At 32.8% G+C, this 26,164-nt stretch overlaps 1 protein-coding gene across 2 annotated transcripts in view; it reads left to right on the top strand.

Annotated features, from left to right (window-relative positions):
• The first annotated feature begins 5,392 nt into the window (after positions 1-5,392).
• Positions 5,393-26,164, top strand: part of LOC149532483 (Eukaryotic aspartyl protease family protein) — a 53,301-nt gene continuing 32,529 nt past the window's right edge. For both annotated transcript variants that reach the window (XR_016358064.1, XM_089807428.1), the window contains exons 1-7: positions 5,393-6,092; positions 8,156-8,285; positions 10,609-10,853; positions 11,925-12,146; positions 17,876-18,038; positions 18,121-18,191; positions 24,183-24,273. Coding sequence is in view for 1 of the 2 variants with exons in the window: in XM_089807428.1 (XP_089663554.1) it covers positions 5,833-6,092; positions 8,156-8,285; positions 10,609-10,853; positions 11,925-12,146; positions 17,876-18,038; positions 18,121-18,191; positions 24,183-24,273 (1,182 nt within the window). In the remaining variant the exon portion in view is untranslated. The remainder of the gene's footprint in view (positions 6,093-8,155; positions 8,286-10,608; positions 10,854-11,924; positions 12,147-17,875; positions 18,039-18,120; positions 18,192-24,182; positions 24,274-26,164) is intronic.

Below are 26,164 nucleotides of genomic sequence, written 5' to 3'. Positions count from 1 at the left end.
TTTTGATCTTTTCAGGTGATGTTTTTGTGATTAAAAGCATTAGGGGGTAATTTTTTTGGTGGTTATCTATTGGTTGTTGACCAGTTTGACTATTGTAAGGGCTAGCCCCCTTGTTTTGGCTGCTTTTTAATTCAAAAACAAGATAAATAATAAAATATAATTTTACATTGTTCAATGTTAAGTTTATATCTTCAAGAAAATTTGTTGTTATGTATTTTACATGTAGACATAATCTTAGATGTTTGCCTAAGTTCCCAATATTTCATTGATAACAAGTCCACAATTTCTAGAACACAAAAATCAAGATTTTAAATCTCCATAATGAAAGAAAAAATGTGACAAAATATAATTCATTTTAGGCTCAAGGTCAATTTTAGACCTTGAAGACAAATTTTTGGTCATATATCTTATGTGTAGACTTAATCCTACATGTCAATTAAGTTTCTATATGTTTTTTGATATTTTAATTTTTTTTCATAAATATTAAAGAAAGCTCATAAAAAAATGTTGCATAGAGAATTTACACTTCCTTGAACAAAAGAATCAAGAATTAAAATATTTAGTAAATGAAAGGAATAGTGAGACAAATAAATATTATATAATTTTACATTGCTCAAGGTCAAGTTTAGACCTTCCACAAAAAATGTGGTTATATATAATACACATAAGCTTAATCCTACACATCACTAGGATAAGTTGGGGGTTAGAAAATTCCTCTAGAAGAGACACTCTCTAGAATCAATATTGCCATGGTAAAATATTGGGGAGAAGCTGAAAGATGAGTTATCATTGAAGATTGTCATCTTGGAAGGTTTCAAGCTAGGGTTAATAAGAAGAAGAATCTTACATTCTTCTTGAGATGACTGCGGGTTTTCAAACCCTGAGAAGGAATCAATGCAATTACCTATGCTCTAGAGGATTTCCTTATTAAAGAGGGAGACTGGAAAGATTCCCAAATTGAACCAAGTTGTAACTCTTTTCTTATTGAAGTAAAGAGGGTTGAAATTAGAGGATCATTCCATAAATAGGAGAGAGAAACCTTTGAAGCAAATTTTGCCTTCTACAAAATAATTCTCGAGAGATTCTGAATAACATTTGATATAGTAATAATCACATTCAATGGGGGAAATACTTGGCCCAAGAATACAGAGTTTCACCAATCTACCATTCTTAAAGAATCTTCTCTATTCCAAAATGTCAACAGTTTGAAGGAACTTGATGATACACTTAAATTTAGAGTAGAAACATACCTATCTTCCCTAGATTTGTGGGTAGGGGTGGAAGGGTTTTGGTATGATTCCTTGTTAATTAAATCTAGGGATTTGCACTAAACTCCAAAGATCTTCCCAAAGGGATTTTATTAGCCCCAGATGTGAAATGAGAAATGGAGGATAACAATGGAATTACCCAAATACCCTCTACATTGGATGGAAGGGACATATTCAAGAGAATGAAATGAGCTTAAGAAGACTTCCTAAACCTTTTGGACTTGTTGTGCCTCTCTTTCCTTGTCGTTATTGGAGGACCATGTTTCCTCGATAGCTAAGTCGAGTGTAGGATGACACTTCTGGCATTTTTAAAGAGGGGTTTCTTATGTCTTTTGCTAGTAACCCAAAACCAGGGATTATCAATTAGGGAATGCATATGAATACATTTTTTGGGAAAAATGGAGATCTTCATCCCCATATAGAGAGATGACCATAGGGATAAAAGGGAGGGGAAGCAAAAAGAACCTGATATTAACCATCGCAAAGGTTGAGTAGTTAGTTTGTTGAACATGTTCATTTCTTCAATAATTGTGAAGTTTTATAGAGATACCACATTTAGTAGAACACAACGAGTTATAATTTAAAATATTTATCAAAAGACATTCACTTTCCAACTATAACAAAAATTAAAAAAATATTTATTTTAATTATTAAAATAATAATTAATCACTTTGAAATAATTTTTAAATGATAATACCCATTCCTTTACCTTGACTTGGGACAATGTTTGAAGACCCACTTAAGCACTTTAGAGTGTGCAAACAATGAGCCAAACAATATAATATAATTTTACATTGCTTAATGTCAAGTGTTGACTCTCAAGACAAAATTATGACGATATATTTTACATAAAGAATTTACCCTAGAAGGACAATATTTTCTAGAACACACTTAGGATTTAAAATAATCACAAATGTGATCAACCTTCTATATAACAACATTTCTATACATCTATAATGAATCATATAGAAGACATCTATATTGGATCCACTAAATGAGTACAAACAGTTATAACATATATAATTATTGTCTCTTGCCTAATATCTCTGAATCTTTTACACATATTTTTGAGGGTTGCCTTAGGAAAACACATCTCATAACATGACAAAATCCCTTCCGAGATATTTCTAAATATCGCAAGCTTTCAAATATTATAAGAGAAAAACAAGAAAAACAATATGATATAATTTTACATTGTTCAATGTTAAGTTTAGATCTTCAAGAAATTTTTTTGTTATGTATTTTACATGTAGACATAATCCTAGATGTTTGCCTAAGTTCCCAATATTTCATCGATAACAAGTCCACAATTTCTAGAACATAAAAATCAAGATTAAAAATCTCTAGAATGAAAGAAAAAATGTGACAAAATATAATATAATTTTAGGCCCAAGGTCAATATAAGATCTTGAAGACAAATTTATGGTCGTAAATCTTATGTGTACACTTAACCCTACATGTCAATTAAGTTTCTATATGTTTTTTAATTTTGTTTTTGATTTTTTAAAATAAATATTAAAGAGAACTCATAAAAAAATGTTACATAAAGAGTTTACACTTGAACAAAAGAATCGAGAATTAAAATATTCAATAAATGAAAGGAATAGCAAGACACATAAATATTATATAATTTTACATTGCTCGAGGTCAAGTTTAGACTTTCCACAAAAAATGTGGTTATATATTTTACATATAGGCTTAACTCGACACATCACTATAAAATTCCAATTTCCTTATAGGAAAATCATACTTTCCACAAGAGAAAGAGTCAAGATTTATAGTGTTCATCAAATGACATTCACATTCTAACTACAACAAAAATAAGGTATTATTATTTTTCAATATTAAGACAACAATTAACCACTTTGCAACACCTGTTAAATGACGGAATTTTTTGTTTAAAAAAATCTATTCTATATTAAGACAAAACTAATCACTTCAGAGTTATTTCTTTGATGGTGTAGTTTTTTTTTTCTAAATTTCTTCTTCCAATTAAAAAAACACACTTATTAAATGATATTCTTTTATTTTGCCTCAAAGTCCAAAGGCTTACCTAAACACTTTGCAACACTCCACACAAGAATCCATGAGCCAAAGAAGACAAATTTGTGACACACGACTTAACCCTACATGTCTAATAGAAAGAGTCAAGAATTAAAATATTTAACAAATGACATTCACATTTTAATTATAATAAAAATAAGTAGTATTTATTTTTCTATATTACAATAACCAACCACTTGTTAAAATAATATTTTTTTTATTTTAAAAAAATTTCTATATCAATACAACAACTAATTACTTTGCAACACTTGTTTCATTAAAATGTTTTTCTCATGGCATAATTGTTCTCTCTTAATTTCTTCTTCCAATCTTTTACTTTTGACTATGGACAAAGTCCAAAGACATACCTAGACATTTTTTGGAACATTGCAAAGCAATCTATTAGTCAAATAATATAATATAATTCCAGGTTAGGTTTTAACTGAGGGCAAATTTTTGGCACACGACTTAACCCTACATATCTTTGAAGTTATAATATTAAAAGACCATACTTTCTAGAAGACATAAAAGATTTAAAATGTTCGACAAATGACATTCACTTTCCAACTATTACGAAATAATTTAAAAACATTTTATATATTAAAAGAACCACTTTGGCAGGATTATAAAACGATAAATGAGAGTACCTAATCCTTTACCTTGACCAGGGACAATGTCGAGGGGCCCACCCAAGCACTTCGGAATGTGTTAACACATCCCTATCCGCGTATCTTATATTTCAGCTCACCTACAATCGTCTTTATCATTCTTATCTTATATTTTTTAGTTCACCCATAATCGTAATAAATATGCCGATATATTTTCCAAAATAGTAAAACGGGACAAAAAGGGGATCGCCAACCATTTCGTGTTTCGACTTTCTCCAATTATTTTGTCGCCTTAAACGCAGATTTTATCCATCTAACCAAATCTTAGCTTCCCCTAAAGTTTCCCACTTTTATCGCTGGTCCTTGGAAATTGGCTCTACCTGTTTTGTTTAGCCAGGCCAAGCTAACGGGTATTACTTTTTATGTCCTTGGCTTCCGTCAAACGTGTATAGAAGTTTCCCAGGGTTTTCCCATTTTATTAGTCAACGGTGTTACGTACGCTACCGTGGCGTCTCGAAATATAAACATTTTAATTGCTCATAAATTTTCAGCTTTTGACGACGACAATTCGACACAGAACTATTGTCATTCATTTCATCATTTCGAAAAAAAAACGGTCCCAAGCTGGTTCGGAGTTGGACGGTCACTCTTATTTCTTGTAGGACTTTTTTTAAATGTCTTTTATTTTAAGAATAATATTATTGGTAAAATAAATAATCTAATAAAAATTTAAATATTATTGGTAAAAAAAAATTTAATGTATATTTTTTGTTTTAGATTTTTAAATCTTATATATGTAAATAAAATTTAATTAAATTATTATTATTATTATTTTGATGGGGTCATTTATTTATGATATTTGTAGTTATTGGGAGCCACCCACTAAGGGAGACTTATTCTTATAGTCTTTTAAGAAGCTTTCAAAACTAAAGGTCCATTAACATTTTAAAATTTTTCATTCTTATAGATGAAAAATATTTTATTTTAATTAAATATTAAAAAAATTATATTTTTAAATTTGATTGTATAGATTGTTTTACCATCAAGTATATAGTTTATGGGTATAAACAATAAATAAAAAAGGATGTAGAATTACAAATTAATAATAAATTCGAAATCTTAATGTATCCTTTATAAACTTTTTCATTTTATTATTATTATTAATACTAATGTAAAGTAGCATTAAGACCATTTTATAAAATAAACATAGAAACTGTTACATTAGACTATTAAATTAAATATTGGTTCCCACGACACCGACGACTTTAACTTGTTAATGTGAAAATAGAACATTGGGTTTCGTAGGGCGCACTTTTTACGTGCGTGGGTCACACGTCAGCATCTCCAAACTTCAACGTACACGTCGACACTGTGCGCTGGAAATCCAAACCGCGGGGTAACCGTGTGGGGACCGTATTATACTGCGTATACGATTATGGAGTATATAAGAAGTCCAGATTTACGGCGATGAGAGTTGTAAGCAAATACGCCTCGTGGGGTAAAGCCGGCATTTTATTGCGTGGGAAGGAAAGGGATTGCCAGAGACTAAAAATATTTATAACTCCAGAGAAATAAATTTGTACAGGCTCCTGCAAATTTCCCCGTCCATGGAAACCTGCCCACGAAAGTGAGAGATCATAGGCGGCTTTTGAAATTGGCCTGGACAATCGGGGTTTTATTTGTTTATGGTTGAATTTATTTATTTATTTGTTCTCAGCTTAAATAAGAGAAGTGGTCCATCCAGGGAAAAGTCATGCAGAGAGGATGAGGAAGATGAATGGTGTAAATGCTTGAAAGTCGGGAGTTGAATTTATATTGCAGTTTAAAGGAAAAGTTCTTGCTTTAGTAATTTTTGGTTGATTAAGAGGAGGGAAGATTATTGAATCGGCAAGCATTCTGTTTGTCGTTGGACAATGGTGAGATCTGGGGTTAACAGTCGCAGCAACAAGGCCAGTTGTTTGGCTCTGGTGTTTACATGGTTGACGTTTCTGTTGTTGGGATTGGATAGGGCTCACAGCATGGGTGTTTTGAATTTACATCATAAATTCGCCCACAAATTGAATTCTTTTAACAGAATTAAAGATTTCAAGGAGCATGATTCCAGACGCCACAGCAGAATTCTTTCCAACGTTGAAATTCCAATTGGTGGCTCAGCAAATCCCAATACTGCAGGGTGTGTATGTTATTTGTTTTTTCTAAAAGTAGAGCGAAATTTAGGATGTTTATGCTTATGACCTAGTTATTTGTATTTACTTCACATATTTTCATTTGACATTTGTATTTATTATATTCATTTTCATAACTGCTCATCTTGTACATTTACTGCCCTTTTCCTTGAAAGTTACTTTGTGAATTAATAATGTATGATTAGTTTTATTAACATAAGTTTCAATTTTGTCTGTGTATTTTTAATAATTGATACAAAATAAGATTACGAGAAGAATTAGTCTAAAATAATAGCTGGAAGAAATGGATCTTTATTAGAACATAACTTTACACAGTTCACAATAGCTAACAAACATATGAACAAAGATATTAACAATTCCGTTTGAATATTTTACATAGATCAATCTTCCAGCTGCCCTGAAACTAATTAGCCTAATCAGGAATTTGTTGAGGCTGTGCCATGGCCAAGCAATTCTGAGAATTGTCTCTGTATATTTATCTCCCATGTTTTTTTTAATTCTAAATTTAGCTATTCGAATTTTGAATTTTGAATTTATATTAATTTTCAAAGTATTTTATCATTTGCAATTGCTCTTTTTTTCAATCTACAATTTAGTTCTGTGAATTTTGGATTTTCATTTGATTTCTAAGGTTTTTTAAACGTACATCATATGGTCAATTGTTTATTGTTCATATTCTTTTAATTTAGATTTCCTCTATACGAGTTTAAGGTTTATTTCTATTTTATAGCTTTTTATTGTTTATAAACTGTGAACAGCGATTAAGTGCTTCAGATTCATCTTGGTGTCAAACTATGGTGGATACGAATACGATGCCATTACTTTCTGCAGTAGTTAATTTTATTGGCAACTTTGGGAACTGGTTTTAATAAGTAAAACAGATGTTTGGCTTCTTATTAAAACTCAACAGGTACATGCTTTTGATGGCCAATGTTGTTATTTTGCTAGTAGAAAATTATCATTTCAGTACTTTAGTAGGCGGAGCGATTTCTAGACAAGTAGAAGAAGTGGCAATTTGCCAATCAGTTGTCATCATGATTTTAAGTCAACGAAACTAATTTAATCACTATTAAGACTTAGTAATTATACTTCTAACTTTTAAGAAACCTCCTGTTAAACCTGATAAGCCAACTCCTAGTTATTCTCTAGGAAAACATAAATACAGTTTGACACTTGTAATATTCCAAATTGGGTTGAAAATTTATCCTATTTTGTAGGAAAATTGGATAAATATAAAGTTTGTAACATTTATATCTTTGTTTTCATAGATCAATTCTACAGTGAAATCAATAAATATAAAGTTTTCATAACTCTTCTTTGTTTTCAAAGATCAATTCTACAGTGAAATCAATGGTATTTTAGTAATGGTGGTGATCATTCTAACTAAACTTCAACATATATGATATATAGGAGTCACAGTTCTAAAAATGTTTTTCTTGTTCTCAATATAGCATTTCAGCTTCTGTTTAAAAATGGAATGATTTTCTGACTAATGCAATAGAGGAATTTTCCAAATGATGATCACAATTTCAAATCACATAGGATCAGGTTTCATCATTATTGGCTTGCTAACATTTGTCGCCTATATATGAAAAAATGCCTAATATGGTTGTTCATCCTTTTTCTACCCTTTACCTGCTTTACATTACCATAAAGGTAACTTTGTAATTGAAATTGTGTTTTTTTTGATTTGTTAGGAATCAAGTTCTCATGGTTATGTGACTGATGATGGGGGTACTGGCAATTGCTCACCATGATCTCAATCTTTTGAATTGTTTCAACACCTAAAATGAGTTCTAGTTAGCTTAACAAATTTCACACATATCACATGATTGTAATAGGTGATATTGTTAATTCCTAAAGTAAATGTCCTTTGAATTTTGATCTGTTCATTCTTTTCCTTGGAAATGATTGTAATATTATATATTTTTTTCTAAATTTAAATGTTGTTTGAATTTTGATCTGTTCATTCTTTTCCTTGGAACATTTTACTTTATTCATATTAGTTGTTTAATTGCCTTTGAATTGTTTGAAAATGTTTTCGATGCAGGCTTTATTATGCGCAAATAGGATTAGGAGTTCCAGCCAAGCAATATTTTGTTCAAGTAGATACGGGAAGTGATATTTTGTGGGTTAGTTGCACTCCATGTGCAAAATGCCCGAAGTCAAGTGGGCTTGGGGTAAGCAGATGTGCCTGTAACTTATTTGGTTGTCTTTTTTTTCAATTCTATTAGCATAGAATATATTAAGTAAAAATCTAAGCTAATCCAAAATACATGTTCTTGCAAAGCAGCTCAGTCTCTAATGTAATAAACAACTAGATGGAAAAATAGTTATGACTTCTTCACGAGTTTAGGCCCAAGGGTCTGCATATTCTTGTGAGGACTGAGATGGATCTAGTAATTGCTTACGTAAATACCAGTCAACCCTGCTTTGCCAAATTGTAACATATTGTCTTCTCAAATCATCTCTATGTTTTATTTTGTTTAGGACAAATAGGTAGAATTAAATATCAAAATGCAAGTTGACTTTTGTTATTTATTTAAGTTGTGAAGATAGCACAATAGATTTTTTTTTTATAAGAGTACGTCAGAGTGCATCTTGGAAAGGAAGAAGTTAACTTATTAGCCATGAATATGACCCAACCAGGTCAACCAGACTCCAAAAGCATAGCAAATTACAATAACAAAGGAATGCTTAAAATAACCACAACAACTAAAACTGAGGTGTTAAAAAAACTAGAAACATGAAGCAAACTATTGCAAACTTATTTTTTTTCCAGATTCACGAAAACGTAGTGATTTTTTTCCAATTTTTTTGTTGTCTTCGACTACAAATGATGCAGATCATGAAGATCAAATGCTGAAATTTTCAGAAAAATCCATGATTTTTTTCGATTTTTTTGAAAATTGGTCAACTGTACAGTTTGGATGGAGGATAGCCGTGTCATATTATTAGGTGGTTTAACAAGCATGCCAATTGATATATGGCATGCCGTTGGATTGCATAAGATCAAATTGCTGCACTTGCTCGTGATAGTTATATTGTCGGATCTTATTCTTTTGTGACTTTGTCTTGTTTTGTGATCTGTGCTTCTTAGTATGTGGTTCAACACTTGTTCCGCTGAACTATTCTTCAGTCTCATAGGAAGATTATGCCTATTATAAAACTAAAATCAAAGTTCATTACAAAGCTGTTCACAAATAAGCAATTTACGTAATTGTGTTTCAGTGTAGAAAATCGATACTGTAACAGTGATATCAAAAGCAAATAAGTTTCTTCAATGGCCTGCAAATTTGTAAAAGCAAAAGACCAAGAGAACGTTGAAATATTATGCAACTCCACTATTTGTTTCTATGAATACTGGCTGTTTACACGTGTGAACTTGTTTCACCTTTATCATTTTTTTGTCTCTTTTTGCTTCAGAGGCAACTTGCAATTTATTTGCTATACAAGTTCTAGGACTATTCTTAGTCACTATTGCTATCAGTACACTTATGTCCTTACAAATCCTATACAGTTATGGGAGAGCCCATAAATGCATCTTTCTCTATTTTGCTAATGGGTCGACAAGGGAACATGAGAATCCTTGATACAGGTTGGCTATTCATGCATTGCATGCCTTCCTAGGGAGAAAAGCCCGTTTCTTGCTATTATTAGTCTGCACCAGAATGTGAATTACATGCAGTTTCCTGTATTTAAAATCTATGTGCTTATGTGCTATGCTATACTGACGCTATACTGACCTGGGTTGTGTGTCTTTTCATTAAACCAGTCAAAACCAGGTAAAACTTGCAGAAATCTGAACTGCAATAAAAAACTGTTTATAACTGAAAAAACTACATGGCTGTAGGATAACCTATAAACATCTGGATTTTTTTTTTTCTGTGATTTTATGTGCATTTGAGTGCTTTTTTGGTTGCCTCGTTTCCCATATTAAGCCTTTGTCTATAAACATTTGCACCTTTTCTTTCCTTACTTTGATGAGCATTTAAGTGTCTTAAAATTGTTTTATAGTCTGATTTTTTAAACCATTATAATTCAATTCCATTTACACCTTTAGGTTGTCGTGTTCCTGTGTAAATATAATGTTACCATGAAATCTCTTTTAAAAATTTTCTTGACAATTGTGAGGGCTCTTTTGACTCATAGGACTTAAACAAAATGCCTTATTATACACCAAAATTTGATTATGCTGCCTATTGCAGCAAATCGTTGTGGGAGTTCATGCCAGTATGGGTCTTAGAGACATCTATTTTGTAGATTTGGTGGAAACACCACATTACAATTTTCTTTGCAAGCACAAGTTTCTCAACCACTTGATGTCGTTTTCATTTTTTATTCCCCGACTTTGAGAAGAATTTTTATGGAAATATTTAAAAGAAAATTTTACTCCTTAATTTATGCTTTTGTTGCATCAAATTATAGATTGAAATCGATGTATTTCCAGTACTATTTCTGGTATTTGTTTTCTTACTTTTGTTTTGCTTTGCTTCCTTGCAGGTGCGATTAACAGTTTATAATCCAGATGACTCTGGTACTGTTGTTACTTGTGATCAATCATTTTGTAACCTAGCGATTCAGGATGACAACGTGAACAGTTGTAGGCAAAATGATCCATGTCCATATGCTGTGCAGTATGGGGATGGAAGTTCAACTATTGGATATTTTGTGAAGGATACGTTGCAGTACAATGCACTAGCTGGAAATTCCCAAACAAGAACAGAAAATGCAAGTGTCATCTTTGGGTTAGTTTTTTTGTCTAAAATAAATATATTCCTTCAAAAATAATCATCTCTACTAATTTTTTGAAGTTCTTAATTACATGCCATTGAAATGGTTTTGTAATTGGTAGTTAATAACAAAGACATGGTGAATGGAATTGTTATTTCTTTGCAATGCTAAAATCATACAAAAGGGCTAGCACAAATTCAATAAATGCTTTTTAATGTATGTTATGGATCAAACATATGATCTTACAACATGAGAAGGTTGAGAATCCTAGTAGAGAAAAGATAAATGACAACAAGCCTTCACGATTTTTCATTTCAACAACAGAGCTGAACAATGAAAACAAATCAATAATTGAATGGTTTACAACGAGAAAGGTCATTAGGCTACTTGCAGTTCAAAGATCCTCTAAGCTGAAAGTAATCAGAAGATTAACATGTTGTAAGTTGTATCCTTCTCTGCAACACAATGTATCTGATAAATAACTCCTCCATTCCCGTTGTAATAACTTTTCAGAGGTGCTAGAGATGCTTGTAATCTTTGAAGGAAGTGATTAAGTACCATCAGTTTTCTTGTAAATCGGGACATTCACAGATGTATTAGCCTAACATTTCCAACACCATATTATATGTCTTAGAGTCATTTGTGGATAGTCTCAACTCAGAAATGATGAGGACCAACCTATGGTTGGAGTAAATGAAGTCTATTTTATATTTTTATTAGAGGGCAAAATAGAAAAGTTGAAAATTATAAGAAAGGAATCAGTACAATAAGAAATGTAGCGTGCAAGCACCAATTTAGAGAGAAAAAACATTTATCTTTAGTTTTTCTTTTTTCATTTCCTTTTAATGCGATCAGATTTCCACAATCCATGATAGTTATACTGAGTTTCTGGATTAGATTGTGTAACGATTTTTTCATCAATGTTTCGAATCACACTATATGATCCATCATCCTCTAATTTTTCATTTCCTTCCAAGTCCCAGAGGATTTATTTTTATTGCATCTTCTCTACAGTGCTTCTTTTGTGGGTTATGTGTTCTAAATATGTGGAACCGTTGATATTAATATATTTCTACTTAATACAGGTGTGGCTATCAACAATCAGGTGATTTGTTACAGAGTGACCAAGCTTTGGATGGTATTCTTGGTTTTGGACAAGCCAATACATCTATTCTTTCACAGCTAGCTTTATCAGGTAAAGTTCGCAAGGTTTTTGCTCATTGTTTAGATGGAGACAAAGGAGGAGGCATCTTGGCTATTGGAGATGTGCAAAATGATGTGCCTACAACCCCACTAATTCCCAACCAGTAAGAACTAATGCTTTTCTTTGCCTAAATTTATATGATTTAAGCCATTGGACATATCATATTTACACTTTTTGCTGTTGTATATCTTAATACTTGGTTTCGAAAGAATGCTTGAGATGTGGTCTTGAATGCTTTGCTGACAAGTTTGAGTTATGTCATTTGCCTTGAAAAACAGTATATTTATTTTTTCTCATTTCTGCTTTTTATGGTGAAGTTCTTCTGAGGTGAGCTTAAAACTTATCAGCCTAAGTTGAATCTTTTAATGGAACTGAATTTTCATTTTTTCAATCTATTCATGACTTGATTACGATCAGATGGATTTACCAGTCTTCATTTAGTCCCTTAACTTTGGTCCTTTATTCTTCCTTATATTGCAACAAGCTTTACAATGCTTCTTAACAAATTTGATACTTGTTAGACTGTTCATATAAAAAAGGACCTTATGAGCATGTCTCTCTCTATGCCTCCGCACATGCATATTTGTTCCAAATCATCATATTTACAATGAATTGGAATGGTTTTGAAATTGAAATTATGGTTTTTGCTTTAATATCTGTAACTATTTTTCCTTTAGGATTGTTGGCTTTTGCCACTTATCCAACCTGTTTCCCTCTACAATTGCCTCGCCAATATTTAAAGCTTTAGATCATTGTTTTGTTGAGTGATGTTAACATGGAATTTGGGAAATCCCTTCTTGAATTGTTGAGGAAAATCATGATTAGCTTGAAATGTGAGAGTAGACATACTATTACCCCATGGTAAGGGAAGAGGTGGAATGCCATTGTTGTAATCATTTTGATTGAATGTAAGATGTTCTGTACCCAACGAGATCAGGGATGGATGAAAGTGATTCTCCTCTTAAGGCTGATTGTTAAAAAGCTGGAAAAGTAGATCCATAGGGGGCTGCTTTCTTTCAAGACATTGTGCAAACTTTATAATTCCCTTAGTTCTTTAATTATAGCCGGGGGGAGGCAGAATTGGTCTCCCTACTACAAAGTTGTCCTCTTTTTTCTTCTTTTGTAGAATGGCAGTTGTTGCTCTACAATATCCAGAATTTTCTCTATTAGTTGAATGTGAAGCACCTTAGACTATCCAAGATGTCTTCCTGTTCCCATTCAAACCAGTATAGACTAGGGTGCAAAACGAGTGCTTGAGGAGCTGTCATGGTCATTTGTTGCAAGATGGTAAATTTCAGAATCAGCAACTCATGACCCATAGAGGTGTGCCAAAAAGCTTTCTTTAATTTGTCCATTGTAGGACACCTTAAACTGGAAAAGTGTGAGGAAATCCTCTCTTGAAAGTAGAGGAAGCCATATGTGTTCAGCTTGAGTGAAAAGAGGCTTTGTAAAGTTCATTAAGAAGATGCACAACTTGAGGACACATAAGTTGAACTCATGTAAATGGATTTGTCAAACAACAGGGTATTGATGTCAGAGAACCCAGTGTATTCGTAGCAGCTATACGAGCCTTTGTCATTGATGCACACATTGACCACTTTGTATCATAGGTCTGGAGTTCCTTTGCTGTTGTCAGGATCTGATACTACAATTTTGACCTCTATATCTCGCCTCTATATGTGCAGCATGTTTCTTTCTTGAGATTGGTAGGCCCAACAAACCACATTTGTCTTACCCAAAATTAGCAGTCATCCTTAGTTGTTAGTGCTGACTGTACATCATAGGTTGTCTTCATGAATCATCTGTCATGATATTTAATTCCCATAGTTGTTGTTTGTACACTATTCTCGATTAGGTTGTATTTCCAATTGCGGGTCAATAACTGCCGTAACATATCTTCAATATGAATATGTTGTCTTTCACCATAGCAAACATGCCCTCTTTGTGCTATCTACATCCTTCCACTTGTACATCTTTTTCGCAGTAAAGTTACCTGTCCTTTCATTAGGCTTTTTGAACAATTAGACCAGCCCCCTTAGACAATTTCTTACTCCAAACTTTATCTCACAATAGTTGCAGGCAGGAGTCGAAAGACGGGAGTTGCTTCTTCACTCAGAATGTATATTTCCCTCAAATTGATAATTTTAATATTGCTAAGAGAAAGGCTCCTAGGCTGTTATTGAACACGCCCATGTTTACCTAGATCTTTCTTTCTCTTTCCATCTCTGGTATTTCAATGATTACAAGAACCAGTTCTTTTCCATCTTCACTACAAAAGCCTTGAAATTGTTAATAGGGACATTCATCAAAATGATTAATCAAATTTGGTTTGAATTGATCGATCCCCTCAGCATACCTCTCTCATGTGCATCTCCATTCCTTTCCTTTCTACTACCTTTGTTCTTGATACAGGCTATGCATTTAAGCACCAGAAAGCTTACACTGTTAATAACACAAAGAAAGCATGCATTTATTGTGGTAAACTTCACCCCTAAAAGCGCCTTTGAAAGGCTAGATAATCACAAAATATGAAATATCTAGAAAGTTTGTTTTTTGGAATATTGAAGTAGTTTTGATGAGTTTCATGAACTCACAAAAATATTACATGTCTAGAAAATCCATTTTTTAAAATTCATTTTTTATGAAATATCGAAGTGTGTTTTTATGACTTACATTGCAGGAACTTCTTTGTTTGTTGGATTCTTTCCATTTGCTTCAGTTTATTGGCTCTGTAACACATCAAATTTGAGAAAAAGGAAAGCCAGGGTAGAAAACAAACTGAGAAACTCAAGAAACAAACCTAGTCATGGCATTTGGCATTGAGTATTGGGTACTGTTAACAATGAAGTGATTGGAGGCTGGCTGTAGCACTCAGGAACTTCTTTTATAGTTTTTTTCCATTAGGCTTCTTGATCAGAAGATTGAACTGCAAATATGTCACATGCTTCATGTGCCTTGCATTATTGAGCTTACTTTGTGTATGCAGAAATTGAAGAGGTTCGTGGTTATTGTGAGCAATGGTCTCCTTATTAAAGTGATTATATTGCCATTGCTTCACAACTTGAATTGCAAAGAATGTAATGCCCTGCCTAGGGTTAATACAAATCATAGCAATATGATGCAATAATAAGTGGCAGTAATTAATATTAAAGAGGTTATTAGCGATTAAGGAGAAGCATTGACAAGCTAAAGCAGCAATTTAAATCAAATTGATAGGGCCGACTTCATTAGTAAGAAAAAAATATTAAATCCTTTTGAGAAGGCTGACTTAATGGCTCTTTTAATAGTTGCCAGTCTAGACCACTCTATTTAGTATTATACTTCTTAATAGTCTTATACATCCTGAAATAACTAGCTTTTTAAGTACTTTATGTATAGTATATAGTATATTCACCCCCCTCCTTGTCTCCCCCCTTCGGCTCTTCTAGTGTCCCCTCTTTTTGACGACAGTGTAACTATGCTTTTCAACACTATTATTATTTGTTATTGCTCAAAACAGGTCAATAGGGTTTCAAGGCTTAAATTTTTTTTTTGTTTTTTTTTTTAAAACTATAGTTTTTCCCTTTTGCTGAGTCCCTTCCCAAGTCTTTTTTGAATCGGTGCTCATATTAAGTCCAATTTTTTGTTGCTGCCAAGTCCAAAGCGATTCCAATTTTCCCAACTATGATACACCCACACATCCAAATGTACCCAAATCCCCAAATAAAATTTTGCACGTTCCCATACCAAACTCCGATACCAGGTTCTCATGCCCATATCCGTTCCCAAAGTCGATTGGTAATGTAGTTGAGTACATTACTAGTGGAGTTGAGAATGTAAACAATAAATGATGATATAAATTTTCAACTCCAGCGAATCTTCACAATTATGTATAGATGCAAGAAGTTGGTGAATCATGATCTATCTCATTCTTTGCTAGATTTAAATGAATTTCTTCTTAAGCTATAGTGCCAAATGCTGAACGTTGGTAACACCAAATGTGTGCTTGCCTAAGTTAAATTGTGGGTAAGAAGCATATCAAAAACCTTCTCAACATTGTCAAGTTGTAAATGAGGATGTCCACTAAGTAGATGACAGTGAAGGGTTGTCAAATATTATTCATAACCTGGATGAAGGTTGTAGGTGTAGTGGTGACATTTAAAGACACTATCCACTGGTCACACACATTTCTTTATCTTGAGTTTGATTTTCTAGATGTTCTTTAAATTGTAGACACCCTGTTTATAATTGAAGCAAAGCAGAACTTAAAGAACAGTGCTACTATAGACAAGTCAGCCTATGTTTAAAACTTCATTCACAATCACAAACAGTTACTACTTTCTCTGTGGATAGCAGAAGGTCCCTATTTCTTTTTGATTTTTCATGTTTAAAGGTCTGATTTTTGGCACCAAGGGAGAGCATTTGTAAAGCTGCAGCTGTAGTAGAGAAAGATCAACATATGCATGAGCTTACCCTTCAAATTCTTCTATTTGTTGCTTCTATCTTGTCAAATCTCTCTTTCTTGAATCTTATGTTCTGTTCATTCACTTTGGCTGGGACTGTCCTTTCAAATTGGTATATTTTCCAAGTCACATGTATCGTGAAGAAGGCGCTTTTGAGTGTTGAATTTCATAACGATATCTTGGAGCCTAAAATGTTCTTGTCAAATAGCTTATGCCATGTTTGAGCTGCAATGCTTAATCATATAAAAACATACATGATTAGAAGTTGGATGAAAGAGTTAAAGCAAGTAGCAATTTGGCTGTCATATTAGTGGAAGGTGGACTCTTACTAGCTGGTTTGTTTCCTATCCCAAAGAACAGATCTTGAATAGCTGATATCTTGTGGCCATCATTACAAGCCAAGGATCAAAATGATTCAGGCCATCTTTTTCCTTGCACGGTAATGGTAGTACCTTTTCATGTGGCAGTTGTGTCCTGCTTTTCTCACTCTAGATATGTTGGGTTTATTGTTCTTTGGGATAAAGGGGTAGATTCTTTGCATCTCTAGGACATCTAAACAGGTTCACCTTACTAGCTTCCCCTCTTCTTCTAGAGGATTAATGATATGTGGATTTGAGATGTCTTTAAGAGTTATTCCTTATGCCCCCAATGCGCACTCAGTCCAATACTGATTTATTTTATCCAAGGGTGCTTGTTACTGGTGGTTGACAACTTATCTTAATGCATTCAGATGCAGATAGGGGTCAACTTCTTGTTTCAAAAATGGCCTCCTTTAGCTTCATCTCCTTTCGTAATACCTTCTTTCACCTGCCTTTGTAATGCTTTCTTTTGTATTTACTGACATATTTAGACTTTACTCATGTTCGGTTCCCTCCCACATTTAATTAGAAAATTTTGTTGTTGTGCATCTAGCTTAGCATTTTTGGAAGATTACAACCAAGGGCCCTCATTAGTCTTTTTGCTATTCTGTAGGAAGATATTTTTAAATAAACACTAGGTTGGCTTAATAATTACTACTTATCGGAACGAGAAAGTACAGATATTTCCTTTTCACATGTTTGTATTCAAATTTGTATTTTTGTTAGACTTTGTTTTTAGATTAAGCACCTTTAGAAGTTTTTTGTTGGCATTCTTACAGATGCAGTCTAGTCCCATTGATTTATTTAGATACTTTGTGGACATTAATGTAACTTGATTATAGGTTCTCTTATATTGGGAGACAAATCTGATTTCATCATTTCTAAGCCTTTTGATATACTCAAAGGTATTTTTGTATGGATTAATATAAGACACATTCTTTTTAAAAGATAAAAGATAGAGAAAATTTGGAAAAGCATACTTTAGTTGATTCTTCACATTTCTTGGGATTGAACTGCCTTTTCTTTTGCAGGTCTCATTACAATCTTAATTTGAAAAGGATAGATATTGATGGTGCAGATTTGGGAATCGATTCAAAGGCATTTGAAACTACTGACAAGCAAGGCACCATTATAGATAGTGGCACAACTCTTGCTTATATAACAGAACAGGCTTTCAAGCCCTTGATAACTGCGGTATGTGTAATAATTTTTAATGTTAGAAAACGTTTCTCTGTTTTCCAAGTGGACAATTACTAATGACCTTTTCATTCCACAGATCATGTCCGCAGAACCAAATTTGGATTATATATTGCAAGAGGGCACATATTCATTTGTTTATGATAGCAGGTGATGCTTTAGGCCTTTAGCCTTTATTGCAATTTTTTTAAATGAAATTATTTTTCAGATCATACACTAGACCCTTACATGGTCATTACAAACTGATGAAGTAGTTAATTACTTAGTATTTGGATACTACACAGACTTTGTACCAATGCTAATTTTGAACTTTCTTTAGTCTTTATTGCAAATTTTTGAAACAAAATTATTTTTCAGATCATAAATTAGACTTTTACATGGTCATTACAAACTGATGTAGTTAATCACTTAGTATTGTTGGATACTACACGGACTATTATCTAATGTTGAATGATTAAAATGTACTTTGTAGAAGTAGCAAGCTTGTTTATGGTTTTATACTGTTTCTCTAGTTTAGGCTTCTCTTATGAATTTTAAAGACGATTTCCTAACTTTTTGTTCCTATTTAAGTTGTTGTAAAAGGGGAAAGAAAAAATACTAACAATTAGGGTAGTAACTCAGATTACAATAAATACTAAAATTTGATTTTATTAGAAATATGAAGATACAGGTAATTGGCAGCTTTGTAAATGCTTATTGAAACTTCAGATAGCACTCAAGATAGGGCACAATACATATAGCATAATATTTTGCAACATGCTATAAAAATAAAGCGCTGATTACACATTTCATAGAACTCGTTCAAACATTATAAGTCAGATTTAAATACATTGCAGACCTGGAAGTGTTCAAAACTAAATAAAAGAATGCTCAGAAATTGATGCAGCACCCACTACTGTATTAACTACCTTTCACCAGCAGCATCTAACATCCAAGAATGACACAACAGAGCTTTCAAAGGATGCAGATTTAACCCTTTAAGTGGTACGGATGTCTGGGACAGAAGTATACAACAATAAATGTCTATCAATTTGCAGATGTGGTCTATTAAATCCCCACCCAATGTCCCAGCAGTTTTACACCAAGTCCAAGAAGATTCTCAGCTAATATAGAGTGGTAGAGCCCAGGCTGAGAGATGTATGGCTTAGTATATGCTAAAAACACCAAAGAACTTTCTCTATCCTTCTCTAATGTCATCCTTCAAGCATCCTTCTCATATTTGCTATGAAATTTGAAACTTTTAATCAGAAATAAATATTACGAAGTAATTGGAAAATATTTGTTTGTTATTAACAGTGATGAAGAGATCAATTTATACAAGTGACTGAATGATGTTTCCTTAAGAAACAATCGTAAATAATAGAAACATTCTATTCTAGAAACAAAAAACTAAATATTAGGAACATTCTAATATTTACAAAAGATTACAATAGATAACCATTAGATACAAAACAGAGATAATAGAAACTATCTATTATCGTAATACTCTTCCTTAATGGTTAATCTATCCAGAGCACGAAGCTGTCAAAAAGCGTAGAAGGCAGATTTTGTTTGCTCAAGGTGCTCGACATTGTTTGTTGTGGGCTGCGACCCAGATTACTTAGATAGGTATGCTAAGCGCTTCTGACATTCAACCTTCATGTGGCCAAACTTGTGGCAACAGTTGCATTGAATGTTTTTCTTCCTAGAGCCTTCTGAATCTAGAGCAAAGGATGTTTGCTGAGAAGATTGCTGATAGTACTTCGGATAATGCTCCAAAACTTTGCAGATGAGCATAATGCTCCAAAACAAACCACAAAAAGCCATGATTATTAGGAGAAAATCGAAAAACCGAACATGAATTTTGGGTTGAAAAATGAATCAAAATTCAACATTATTTTTGAGGTGAAAAATCAATCAAAAGCTTCATTTTTTAGGAAAAATGGTAAAACTCAAAAGATAATTTTTGAGGAAAATATTACAAACCCACTGATGGAGCTCAAAAAATTTGTGAATTAAGGATCTCCATTTGAGGATTAATGTTCAAGACTTAAAAGATGTATTGCTGATGCCAGATTTGAACCACAGATTATTCACAGGTCTGATGTTTGTTGAGTCTTGGATGTGTTGATGTTCAGGTTGTTAAAAGTGATGTTTCTAATTGTAGGAGACATGCCATCCTCACCCCTTCATATTAATGAGTTGAGCAAGTTATGTAGTTAGATTCGCTATAAATATTAGCTTTGCAGCCTTTATGAAAATCAAGTAACAGTGATAATATCTATGACTGCACAAAGAGGAATGAATAAACTTGAAACTTGGGCATTGGAAGATGTATATCTAAACCCCTGAAAGTGTTGTGACTATTCAAGTCAAAGTATTCTAGATTCTTAAAGTTTAGCCACACAAATAATTACCATGATAATTGACATGGAGTATAAACCTTGAATCGCTGCCCAGAAATAGTTGACACCAGTGCCGTTAGGATTGAGAGACAAAAAAATTCCCCAGATATGTTTGAGATTATGAAAAAGGTTCTTGAAAGGCATGAAAGCAACAATGGCAGATATGAAATTTGTTAACATAAATTGCAGAGGCATCAAATTGAAATACTCCTAATACATAAGCAGTTCAGACTGAGACAATCCCGAGCATGGCAGTACTGTCACTTCCCTAAGTAGTGAAATTGTGAAAGGACCTCAACTGTTGAAGAATAGGATGCAGCGAACTCTACCTGTATTGATGCAATGGAGCGGAGCAGTCTATGCACAGATTTCATCCAATGAGAAAATGTCATTCATGATGTTGAAAAGTTCAAATACTGGTTTAACCACGAGGATGTAGTAAACAATATTAAAAAGGGTTATATTCCAAGGGCGGAAGTATATAGTTGAATCACGGACATGAAGACTTTATTCACCATTCTCACCCAGCCTCACCATTCACTTCTCGGCAGCCAAAAGCATACAGTGCTGGGCATCCCGACAGCACACTGAAGACAAAAGTAGCATGTAAGGCTAGAAACAAGGAGCCAGTCAATATTGAGAGCCACCAAATTGGAATGACTTGAAATTATCAGTGGGTCGAGTATGCGTTAATGGTGAAGTCCAAGACGGAGAGCACTTTGTGAAGCGCATAAAATCATTGTTACAAAATGGATGGACAAAGTTATTTGCCACAAAAGGAAGTAATATTGAGGTTGCATTCGAAAGTAATTGAAGAAATAAAGATTAATGTGCCGATAAAGTCCAATAATAATTATTAGGCAAATTGTTGTTGCCCGTAAGCCATTGGAAAAGTGCAATTATATTTTAAGACAAGGAGCTCGGGGATTGTGTTTATGGTAATTAAAAGGAGCGATTATTATCTTGAGGAAGTATGATTTTATTTGATAAGTCATAAAGTTAAAGTTAAAGAGGATTATTAACTTTTGAAAAGGTCTAAAGATGGAACTAATCGGTGCGATTTATTTTTGAAGGGGTATAAGTTTTAATTTTAAAAAGTCATAACTTTAGAATAGGAAGATATAAATAGAAGATGTATTTTAGAACAATATTCATCATCGGAACAATTACATTCATACAATCTAAAGGAGTATTTTTATTTTATTATTGTAAGGAGGGATAAGGGCTACATTATGATTTTGTAATATAAAGTCCATTATTTTATTTTTAAATAACATAAAATGTCTCTTGTTTATCTTTAATGGCGTGGAGATTTAAACTGCAGGCGAATCATCCTTCATAATTATATTTTAGAATTCTGTATATGATTTTGATATCGGATAAGTGGACATGGTCAATTAGCATTTTAGATTTTATCATCATTGGTGTTGTGAAATATTAAATTGTTTTCGTACCTTTGTCTAGTTTGTCTCCCTGTGGAGTTAAAATTCAATCTGGACTAATTTAAGATTGCATTATAATTGGTTTGTTGCATTTGGATTATTAAAATTATTGGCAGTATAAGTGCATTGAACATTATGAAGTTGTATGTAAAAATTTACCGAAGTTGACTCTATTGCTTGGATGAGCAAAGGCATTGGTCTTTTTATTGAAGTCAGAAAATCTATATATTTCTTCTACAAGCATCAATTCCATTATTTACAAAGTTTATACAAAACATTCAATTATCAAGTATTCAACATCCAGTTTTAGTCATCAAGTTCGAGGACCTTGCCAGTCGAAGAACTCCAAGTTTAAATTCCCTATAGAAAAACCTTGAACCGGACAACCAGTATTTAAGGTGAAGGTTAACCTGCCTGGGTGTAGCGGAGCCCAAAGTGTAGGGGAATCTAAGCGATTTCCGTTCGTTGGCCAAAAATTTGATTGAGAAATCCTATCAGAGAAGTGGCAGGCTCTTGGATTTCCAATCTGCGGTTTTGGGTACCAACACCCACAAAGGAATGCCACACAACTTTGTGAATTACAAAATCGAAAATTTTTAACAGAATATTTATAGAAACCTGTAAGAATTTTTTTAAAAACCCATCAGAATTTTTTTAAGAAAATAATTATGAAAACCCACCAAAATTTTTAAGGGAGGCAAAACATGAGACTTTGCATGGTAAAGCAACACATGCAACAAACACAAGTACATGCAACCCTCAAAAATTAGAGACCCAGAAAATTTGAAGGGTGACCCAAAAGAGAGCTTGAAAAACCCACAAAGAATATGTTGTCAGTTTCTAGATCCACCGACACGAAAATTGAGGCACAAAAATTGAGGCACCTAGAAAAAACAGGCGACAACCCAGTTGAGATCTCAAAAAACCCACCAAGACTTGGTAAATGTTTTTTTTGATCCAGTACAAAAAATTACGGTTTTGAGCAAAAACGGCCCCACTGCAAAAAAACCACAAACAATGGTAGAAATGTGCAGAACAAACAGATGGATATGGATAGAAATGGGTTGCAGAACCAAACCAAAATTTGGCGGATTCAGATCTCTCAAATTGGAAACCCTTGTCGGATTATAGAGAGAGTTGGAAGCAAATATGCATGTAAATAATTTCGAAAATAAAAGGCAGATAATTTCAACAAAGAAATTATAATTATTTTCAATTAAATTTAGAGAATTGGCTTTGATACCATATTACGAAGTAATTGGAAAATATTTTCTTTTTATTAACAGTGATCAAGAGATCAATTTATACAAATGATGTTTCCTTAAGAAACTATCGTAAAAAATAGAAATATTCTATTCTAGAAACATAAAACTAAATGTTAGAAACCTTCATTTACAGAAGATTACAATAGATAACCATTAGATACTACACCGAGATAATAGAAACTATCTATTATCGTAATAATAAAACCCTTGATGAATTTTTCAATACCTGATTCCAAACACTTAACGAAATATCCAGATTGTATCATTTAGCAATGTAGAGATGGCTTCTTATGAGGACTTTTTTTCTCACAAACCCTTGAAGATGAACTTTCAAACGATTTCATACAATTCCAATTCAGTTATTTAATATTTAAGTCTCCAAGCATCTCCAATAAAAGTATCTAAGCATTTCTAATAAATGGGAGCTTTTAGTATATTAATGACTTTCCCTTTAAACTGAAGTCTCCTTATCAATAAAGTTAGATATTTTAATTTAACTTTATAACTTAACTTTATTGATAAATAAATTAATAATCTCAAATGATTATAAATATCTTTACTCAGTATTAACAATTATGATCAGTTGGATAATATTTGGGTCACTGATGATGTTGATCTTGCTCAATTGACTTACTATAGTATAAATAGTAAGTATCCAAAAACTACACCAAAACTCCTTGGATTTGCCCGGAACTCAAATGGTCTTAGGCCAAATGTCCTCAAGATCCCTTAAATGACCTAGTTAGCCTACGGGTAACAAGACTATGAAAAATAGGCTAACATCAACATCATATTGCGAGTGCTAGAAAGGACATTAGAATACATGATTGGGGAAATAACTCTTTAAATAAATGGTTTGATTATATCCAAAGTCAGTAATGGTCACATTCCATCTGATGGTTTTAGCTTGGGTCAAGTTTTTATTATTGATGTCATTGAATATTTGGTGCATTTGCAAAGAAAATTTATTGTCCGTTCTTACTACTTGCAGGATCTTTTACCCTCCAAATAGTGTACTACTAATCATTTGTGGGAATGTGTTCCTTGCAGTGTCGATGAAGCATTTCCAACAATTACATTGTATTTTGAAGGAAATTTGTCTATGCAAGTTAAACCTCATGACTATCTTCTGTCATCACCTGTAAGTTGTTGATCTCTTTTCTTTGTTAGTTTAGAAAGAGAAATGGATCGTCAATTGTACTTTTTCCACTTTTCTTGCATTCAAACCAGATTACATGTTAAATTGCAACCTTATATGCATTTTAAAGCTAATGTATTATGTAAAGATTTTGGATTTAATGGCACCCAACAACATGTTTGCTTTTTACATGTGGTCTTTTTATTATCAAGCTATCTTTATTTATGTAGTGTCCGTTTTGATTAGCCAATGCTTATTTTGATATCTTAATATTTACTGAATACCATTAATGATGGGAATATAAAAGTTGTCCAGTATTTTTATAACTCCTTGAGTTCTCTTGTATTGGTTGATAGAGAATGGTCTTCATTTCCACAAGTAAATTGTAAATCATAAGTTGTTTTCTTTTTGCCACTGATAATAGAGGCCACGAATTCGCAAGTGCTTTATAATCCTAAGAATGACTTGAGAGTATTAAAGACAAGATGTTTTAATTTTTTGTTTTATTGCCTACTATAAAGGTAGAAAAGAATGACACATTTTAGTAAGTTTCAATGTATTCGTATTGCTTCTACTGAAGGTAGAGAAGAGTGACACATTTTATAAGGACCCATTTCCCTTGTATTTTTTTTGATTACTCAACAACTACTGTTCTGCAAGCTATTAACAGTCTCTGACAACTAACATATATGATATTTTTAGAGCCCTTGATTGTGCAAAGAATAAATTAGGATGTCTTTGTCAAGTACAAAAGGTTGCCAAAATAGCATCAACTATAGGAGTAGTCCAACTATTAGACAGTATAATACTAACTGAAAAGTTGTGAGAGCAGGCATGCAACCAAGTGTGCCAAATCTCTAGTGCAAGTCAAAGATCCATGGCATTGCTCTCTTTCATGCAATGAATTGGAAACACAAGTAAAGACATATATTTTTGAGGTTTAGGTTGTTCTAATCATATGATAGTTCGTACAGAAGCATTTTCAAAGATTGATGATTATTTTTAAAGCGAGTAAGATTAAGTGATCATAAAATACTTGATGTTTGTGGAGAAAAAAAATAGATGTAGGCACCAGACAAGAAAAAGCACAGATTTGTGATGTATACACTGACTACAACTAAGACATGATAATATTAGTGTTGGTCATTCAATTGAGAAAGGAATTAAACCTATATTTAATGATGAGTTTGTTCTGTGTATGATAAGAACCAAATAGGAAAGCTAGTTGCTACTACAGAGATGACAAAGAATCAAATGTTCCCTTTGAGAATCAAGGCAAATGAATCAAATTTTTGTTATGTGACTATTCAGGATGGAAGTTGGTTATGAAGCTGATGGTACTTGCATCGTATTTTTAGAAATTGCATATGTTGTATCAAAGAGATATAATACATAGGTATATAGCGATCTAGAATGAAATATAGTAATTATATCTACCCAATTTTGATTTGGTCAACAATGTTTTTTCTTTCAAAACAGTTGAATATTACTATTTTGTATTGAAGCAGAAATTCTACAATTATAAAATCATGCCGCAGTTAAATAGAACTAATGGAATAAATGACAAATAGTACTCAGAAGGTAATAATTTTACGGGTGATGTCCCCATAGTTTTTTTATGCAATGGTCAGCACTGAATCACCTGCTATATGACTCTACTGGAGTTGAACGTATACTTTTCTAAGTTGCTTCATTGTGAAATCTCTACTAACAGATTTACAACAAAGTTGTTGAATTTATCTGTAAAATAAATTACACAATTCAACACCAAATTGATAAATTGGAATTCCTTGATCAATCTCTGCCCTCACACGTAAAGCACAACATGGCCTATTAACCCTTCAATATGAAAAGTAGATGTCACTGCTATACTGTGCAAGTGCAGATTTTCTAT

Source organism: Cupressus sempervirens, chromosome 10, assembly GCF_028749045.1.
Source record: "Cupressus sempervirens isolate cs-2001-9-10 chromosome 10, ASM2874904v1, whole genome shotgun sequence".
Classification (NCBI taxonomy): domain Eukaryota; kingdom Viridiplantae; phylum Streptophyta; class Pinopsida; order Cupressales; family Cupressaceae; genus Cupressus; species Cupressus sempervirens.
Note: the sequence above shows the minus strand (reverse complement) of the source record. Positions and strands in the feature narration are given on the sequence as shown.